This window comes from Sardina pilchardus, chromosome 18 (genome assembly GCF_963854185.1).
Source record: "Sardina pilchardus chromosome 18, fSarPil1.1, whole genome shotgun sequence".
NCBI lineage: Eukaryota > Metazoa > Chordata > Actinopteri > Clupeiformes > Clupeidae > Sardina > Sardina pilchardus.
Genome location: NC_085011.1, coordinates 5,740,697 through 5,748,196, shown reverse-complemented (window position 1 = coordinate 5,748,196; position 7,500 = coordinate 5,740,697). Strand labels below are relative to the sequence as shown.

Genomic DNA, 7,500 nt, shown 5'->3' with positions numbered 1-7,500 from the left:
TCTCTTTCTCTGTCTCTGCCACTGCACCTCCACCTCCACTTTTTCTTTTACCCTCTCTCTCCTTCTTCACTCTTTTCCATGAGAAACATTCCCTCTATCTTTTCCAACCCTCTTCAAGCCAACCCCCACCACCCTATCTACACATCCCTATCCCTAATTCCCTCCCCCCCCCCCCCCCCACCCTATTCACTCATCTGTATCCCTAGCCTCCGACTCTATCCACTCTCCTCCCTTACCCCCCCCCCCTCTCTCTCTCTTTCTCAACCCCTGGCCGGGCAATGTGCAAATCACTGACAATCAGAGTTGCGTTGTGACAATCTAGCTTACTCTCATAATTGTAGTTTCCCTGCAAATCTTTTCCATTCTAAATGCAGATGAGTCGGAAGGCCTCGTCGTGGAGCCGCAGCCCTCGGTCGACGAGGAAGGTAAGACTGCGCCGCCCTCCTCTTCCTCACACTCCTTTCACCGCCATCTTCATCATCATCATCATCATCAGATTTGACCCTAATGCAGCACACTGAAGTCACAACTGATGTCTGTCCACTGAAACATTAACTGAGAACCATTCCGTGATCATGTGTTTTTGATCAGAAATGTGGCTGTGGTAATAAATGCACAACATGCCGGACGGCGACGATGATTTATATTGATTTTTAATGTCCGCCGTTTATCTCCTAGATATTTCCCAGTACCCAACCCTTTGGACGGAACAGGTCCGCAGTCGACAGAACAACAGGACCCGGACACAAGGTTGGTCATTTGGATCTGGACGTGGGCGGCGTTCCTTTGTCTCCTCATTTCCAAAGCACTTGGAATTCCCAAAGTGTGTGGACCGAGCCGTAAATTCTGTGGCCTTGATGAGTTGTGTAAGCTCATTCCTGACTGTACAGTGGGAGCTGTGGCAGGTTCTCTCTTAGGCAAGAGGATGAGTGTCAGCAGACGGAGAGAAAGAATTATAGACAGAGAGAGAGAGAGAGAGAGAGAGAGAGAGAGAGAGAGAGAGAAAGAGAGACAGAGAGAGAGAGAGATAGGGGAGAGAGACTAAGGGGAAATCATTGTCATTTTTGATAGATGAGATACAGCGGGCTTGAGTTTCATTCTGTGTTGTTTCCAAGAGAAAAGTGTGATTTCACACTGAGCTAAAACAAACTCTGCGTCTGGGGCCCCATCAGTCATCCAGTCATCCAGCACTCAGCCCTCAGCCCAGGCCTCCATCACTGAGCCCCTGCAGCCTCCCCCTGCAGCCTCCCCCTGCAGCCTCCCCCTGCAGCCTCTCCACCTTCTCCCACCCTCAGCCCAGGCCTCCACCACTGGGCCCCATGCAGCCTCCCCACCTTCTCCCACCCTCAGCCCAGGCCTCCATCACTGGGCCCCATGCAGCCTCCCCACCTTCTCCCACCCTCAGCCCAGGCCTCCATCACTGGGCCCCATGCAGCCTCCCCACCTTCTCCCACCCTCAGCCCAGGCCTCCACCACTGGGCCCCATGCAGCCTCCCTACCTTCTCCCACCCTCAGCCCAGGCCTCCATCACTGAGCCCATGCAGCCTCCCCATGCAGCCTCCCCATGTAGCCTCCCCATGCAGCCTCCCCACCTTCTCCCACCCTCAGCCCAGGCCTCCATCACTGAGCCCATGCAGCCTCCCCATGCAGCCTCCCCACCTTCACCCACCCTCAGGTGCTGCACGGCCAGCAGCAGCCCACTGGGCCTTGACACCAGGTTCAGCATAACAAATGACACATTATGGACCGCTGTTTATACAAGGCCACATCACCGTCTCAGAATCCAACACACACACACACAGACACACGCACGCACGCGGGCACGCACACATACACACACACACACACACACACACACACACACATACACGGACTGAGTTGACCAAACGGCACAGCATCTCACACTGTAGTTTACGGACTGCTACATGCATGTTTGTTGTCTTTAACATTCAATCCTCTGTGGTGTTGATCGTCCCCAGCTTAGACAAACCTCTGGGTAAATCCCCAAAGCCAGTTGCTGTAATTGTGAACACATGCTAAACATATTAAAGCACTCCAGAGGACTCGATTTTTTATCATCTAACCCAGCATATTGATGTAATTGCATGGATCAACGGATGCTTTATTGACTTGTGTTTGGGGAAAAATGAGCGCACTCTGCATGAGGCAATGTTGGGCTGTTGTTGTAGTGGCACATGGAGAGCTGTCTCAAAGTGTGGATTAGTGCAAACAAGGTGTTCTTTAGTTCAAGCCTCTATATTGGTGTGTAGGCGTTGCTTTTAATTAATTTGTTTATGTGTTTGTTTGTTTGTGCTTGTGTGTGCGTGCGTGAGTGTGTGCGTGTGTGTATTTGTGATTGGGCATGTGGGTTTGTGTGATTGTGAGGTCTTTTTGATTTAAGAGCTATATAAAAAAAGCAGAGGCTGTGTTGATGGTTTTCATTACCAAGTTGCTCTTTCGCAAATGGATGCCTTTTAGTCAAAACAAGCTCCGCAGCGCAAATGAAAAGATAGTGGATGAGGAGAACGAGAACAGACAGAAGAGGCTAAGGGAATGACAAAAAGGAGAGTGAAAGAGAGAAAGAAAAAGAGAGAGAGAAAGAAAGAAAGAAAGGGAGGCGTTTAATTTGGGGGTCTTTTGTGTGGCTAAGGCGCTGTAATGAAAACAAACAAAGCAAAAGGAATATGCGTAATCCCTCTGTTGCTTCCGAGCCCAGAGGGAAGTAATGAAGTCAACAGGGGGAAGGTGATGAAAGCCCCTGAGCCTGGAGGACCTCCATCTTTCTCCCTTTTGTTCTGTCGTTTTTTTCTGCTTTTTCTTTTCTTTTCTTTTTTTAACTAACTCTCTTTTTTCCCCCTGCTAGCATTAACATTGCATGCTCAAAAAGCTGTGCTTGGGGTGCACTGTGGCAGAGACTGTGGCCCCAGCATAAGAGTAGAGTTCCTGCATTAGATCCTGATGCGTTCATTAAAAAGAGGGCTCTTTCTTGTCGGCGAGGCCGAGACAAACGCCTGTCTGTCTTGGGAGAGGGCCGGAGCGGAGCGGAGCGCTGCTAAATAAGTCCATGCCTGCTCCTCCGCATGCCGCCGTCTCTCTGGTGCCAATCAATCGGGATTTTTTCCATGCACAGTTTTTTTTTTTTTTAGCTGTTTGCTGGCACAGGTGGAACTCCGCAGTGAGATGTGTGAGTCAGCCCTCAATCGTGCTGTATAACAGAGTCACACACACACGCTCGCACACACACACGCTCGCGCACACACACACACACACACACACACACACACACCACACACACATTCCTTTCTCCCTCTGGCATTTTCTGTCTGTGTCCTGGTTAGGCAGGCAAAAGTACAAACAAACAGACGCGCGCACACACACACACACACACACACACACACACACACACACACACACACATACTGTAGACAGACAGAGCAAGCAGTCAAGTGTCCAAATATTTATTTGACTTGGGTACTGGGAGCTCTGTGCAGTCATTAGGCCCTTTATGTGTGTAAACATTCCCGCAGGGGGCTGATAGTGCAGTCTGCTCTATGTGTGTGTGTGTGTGTGTGTGTGTGTGTGTGTGTGTGTGTGTGTGGTCTAACTCTGTGTGTGTCTAAACACGGCTACACTACTACTGTTCTCCTCTCCCCTCTTCTTCAATCCTGGACCTCTCTATCCCTCTTTTCCCTCTCTCTCTTTTCTCTCCGCTCTTTCTCCTCTTCTTTCTCTCTTTCTCACTCCCCTTTTTTACCTCTCAGTCTCTCTCTCTCTCCCTTCTATCCCTCTCTCTCTTTCTCTCTCTCGCTCTCTATCCCTTCTCTTCTCTCTCCTCTCTCTCTCTCCCCTCTCTCTTTCTCTCTCTCCCTCTATCCTCTCTCCTGTCCTCTCTCTCTCTCTCTCTCTCCCCCCCTGTGTCTCACTGTCCCTCTCTCTTGCTGCTGCTTGTTTTAATTAGCGGTTAGTCGGTCCATCTGGGGAGCAGCACTGAGGGCCTGATTCTCCAGAGTGATGAAACCGCCGAGTTTGTTTTATGAGGTCCAAACCGTTCTGTCAGGACTGAGTCTGGCTCAACGCAGGGCACGGCCTGATCCCTGTGCAAACAAAGCTTGTCCGAGGCAGCCATTCCCAAAAGTCCTGCTGCTCTAATTGCTCCTCTAGAAATCTCGGAATCCTTGTGTGCTTCCACTCAAACAACACAACAAGCCTCTTGACTTCTCTTGAACCTGACCTCACTCACGTCACCATGATGCTGCACCGGACACGTAACCGAAGCATTCCGTTGCCTGCGTCTGCTGCGACAATTAGCTTCTGACACAATCGATGGAGCTGGGTGCACCAGATGTGATAATGCCGGTTTCACTCGAGAAAATGAGACCAATCTTCTAGAACTGTTTTTACACTACGAGAACAGAATGCTTTAGTCACGCGCCTGCTCTGGCCTCCCTGTTTTTACTGTTGCCTTTCACTTCTCTCTGTTTCTCTTCTCTTGTACTGCTTCTTTTAATTGGCAGTTAGTCAGTTTATCTCTCTCTTTATCTTTCTCTCTCTCTCTCTCTCTCTCTCTCTCTCTCTCTCGTGCTGCTTCTTTTAATTGCCATTTAGTCAGTTTATCTCTCTCTCCCTCTCTCTTCCTCGCTCTCTTTCTCTCTCCTCCCATCCTCTCTTGAGCTGCTTCTTTTACTGTAATTTAATTAATACATTTATTTGATAATTTAATTGAAACTCTCTCCCCCCCTCCCACCCTCTCGCTCTCTCACCCTCTCTCTCTGTCTGTCTCCCCCTCTCCCCCCTCTCTCTCCTCCCTCTCTCCTTTCTCTCCTCTCTCTCTCTCCTCTCTCCCCCCTCTCTCTCCTCCTTTCTCTCCCCCCTCTCTCTCCTCTCTCCCCCCTCTCTCCTTTCTCTCCTCTCTCTCTCTCTCTCCCTCAGCCTCCTCGTGTGACCAGGAGCAGCAATCTGCGCAGGAGGAGGCGCGGCAGCACAAGAACGAGGCCGTGTTCATCCCAGACTGTGCCCACGGGGGCCTCTACAAGCCCGTCCAGTGCCACCCCTCCACCGGCTACTGCTGGTGCGTACTGGTGGACACGGGCAGGCCCATCCCGGGCACCTCCACACGGTAAGGGAAGTGGGACACCAAGTGTGTGTGCTAATGTGTGTGTGTGTGTGTGTGTGTGTGTGTGTGTGTGTGTGTGTGTGTGTGTGTGTGTGTGTGTGTGTGTGTGTGTGTATGTGTGTGTGTGTGTGTGTGTGTGTGTGTGTGTGTGTCTGTGTGTCTGTGTGTGTGTGTGTGTGTCTGTGTGTCTGTGTGTGTCTGTGTGTGTGTGTGTGTGTGTGTGTGTCTGTGTGTGTGAGGGGGAGGTGCGTGTGGTTTAGACCCCGAAGCCATTTGTTTTGAGAATAACGGCTGGCTGATGAAGTTATTGGCTGGCTAGCCGGCTCAGCCAAAACCTAAATGGCTGCTGCAGCCGCCAAATTTTTAATGGCTGATAATGGCTTAAGTTGCCTCTTCATGCCTACAGATGTCTATGTTGTATCTCAATACACCATGTTATTATATCATTTTTAACAAAGTTCTGCACATTTCACTTCAATGTAGACTGAAGCATGCATTGTGAACTAGCGCAGCAATTTCTGGAGATGGTGAAATGCTGCAGTCGCAGTAATATCGCGTGCTGTAAATCTGTCCGCTCCAGAATACGTTTCATATAATCAATCTTTGGTTTTGATGTTTGTGCAACAAGTCCGAGTAGAACTTCGTAGGAATTAGGAAAGTATATGAAAAGCGAGATCAAAAATAAGGCTACCGTGGCTTCTTTCCCCCATTTCATCTCAGCGCGAGAAAGCAAAAACATTGCAGAGAACGTGGACTTTTAATTGGCCGTCAACTCACTGAGTCCTGTGTATCATAGCAACGAACACAAGACTGATGTGGTGAATCCAGTGGGAAAACCTTGTGTAGGCTATCGTTTATTTTTCGTTCTATGTGATATAATTGTTTTTAGATGCAACAAGTCCAAGTCTGGCTCAGCCAAAGTTTATCAGATGGCGGCTCAATTTGGCTTCCAAAATTATTGGCTGGCGGCGGCTGAAATTCTAAATGGCGCAAATGGCGGCGCGTGGCGGCGGCTTCGGGGTCTAGTGTGGTTGGGTGATGCCACATACCGCGTGGCCACATATTTGAGGAATTGGCGTTGTGATTGTGCCTTCTTCAATTTGATTATTGTTTCTGGTGCACAGTTTAGGAAAGGTGAATCATCAGACTCAAAGCCTGTTTTCTTTTGCTAAATTCACTAAATAGCCTCCTTGTGTGAGTGTGCAAGTGTGTGTGTGTGTGTGTGTGTGTGTGTGTGTGTGTGTGAGAGAGAGAGAGAGAGTGTGTGTTTGTTTGTCTGTCTGTCTGTTTGTTCCAATATTTTACAGCTGCGCAAACCTCATCTTTTCATGTAGATGGTTGAAATCATAACAACATGTGTGTAGTTGGGGCAACAGGCACCCATTGTGTTTCTACCTTTTCTAGCATCTTTCTTCTGCCATGAAAGTCTGTGGCAGCCCATAGAAGTGTGTGGTAAAAAGTTTTTAAAAAGTTTAACTTTTGACTTGTATGCCTGACTTTCAAAAATGAGATACCGTTGGAATCTTTGGATCTAGGCCATAGTGAATTGTCTGGCATATTGGAATTTATCGATATCCATTGACCATCACATGTGGTCAAAACTGTCAAAACTATCAAAATTGTCAGCGTAGGCTAATATGGTGAGATATCCCATGTGGACACATGCAAGCTAAAGCCCAGTGTCCACTGGTGGCATCTGACACACATCAAGTGACGCCAGTTGAGAACTCCATTCGTTTTACTAGAGCAAAGCCCACTGATGCTGTCTGAGGCGTGTCTTGAGCATCAAATCCATAGATGGGAGTGGGCATTGGCTTTAACTGATTTAACCGCCATATTGGGTTTTATTGAAAAAACATTTTCACCTGCTTTATTTACAATATTTGGAAGAGATGGGGCAGATGCCTAAACAGTTATCAATTGTTTTTTTATTTTCAAAAACGTTTGAGCACCACGAGAAATCAAAATTGATGTCAAAGCCATCCAACAGGCAGTGCCCTTATATCTCTGCTAAGTGGTTTGCTAGACATGAAACGTGTTGTAAGTGCTTACAGCCATGTGTCTGACATAATAATATGAGTTACCATGGCTACTCTGGCATACTGTGCTGCATGGTCCCCTCATTGCTTCTTTCAGCTTTATTTTTGAATGTTTTTTTTTAATGTTATTTATATTGTTTATGTGTATCCCAGCAATTTTGATGACATGGGATGTTAAAGCAGAAAGCATTAAACCTAGAAGAAACGAAAAAATACAGCATGTTTTTTTTTTGTCCTCAAATCGCCACTATTTCACTGACTTGGAAATCGTACAAACCACCTCTGGTTTGGAGTGAGAAACATATGCTATTGCAATCTCCTCCAACTGCACCTGCATTTGTGGATGCC

General features: G+C 48.0%; 1 protein-coding gene across 2 annotated transcripts in view; it reads left to right on the top strand.

Annotated features, from left to right (window-relative positions):
• The window catches only part of smoc2 (SPARC related modular calcium binding 2), a 35,583-nt gene that overhangs the window by 19,059 nt on the left and 9,024 nt on the right, over positions 1 to 7,500 (top strand). For both annotated transcript variants that reach the window (XM_062519143.1, XM_062519142.1), the window contains 3 exons: positions 375 to 425; positions 679 to 750; positions 4,930 to 5,116. In XM_062519143.1, coding sequence (XP_062375127.1) covers positions 375 to 425; positions 679 to 750; positions 4,930 to 5,116 — 310 coding nt within the window. The remainder of the gene's footprint in view (positions 1 to 374; positions 426 to 678; positions 751 to 4,929; positions 5,117 to 7,500) is intronic.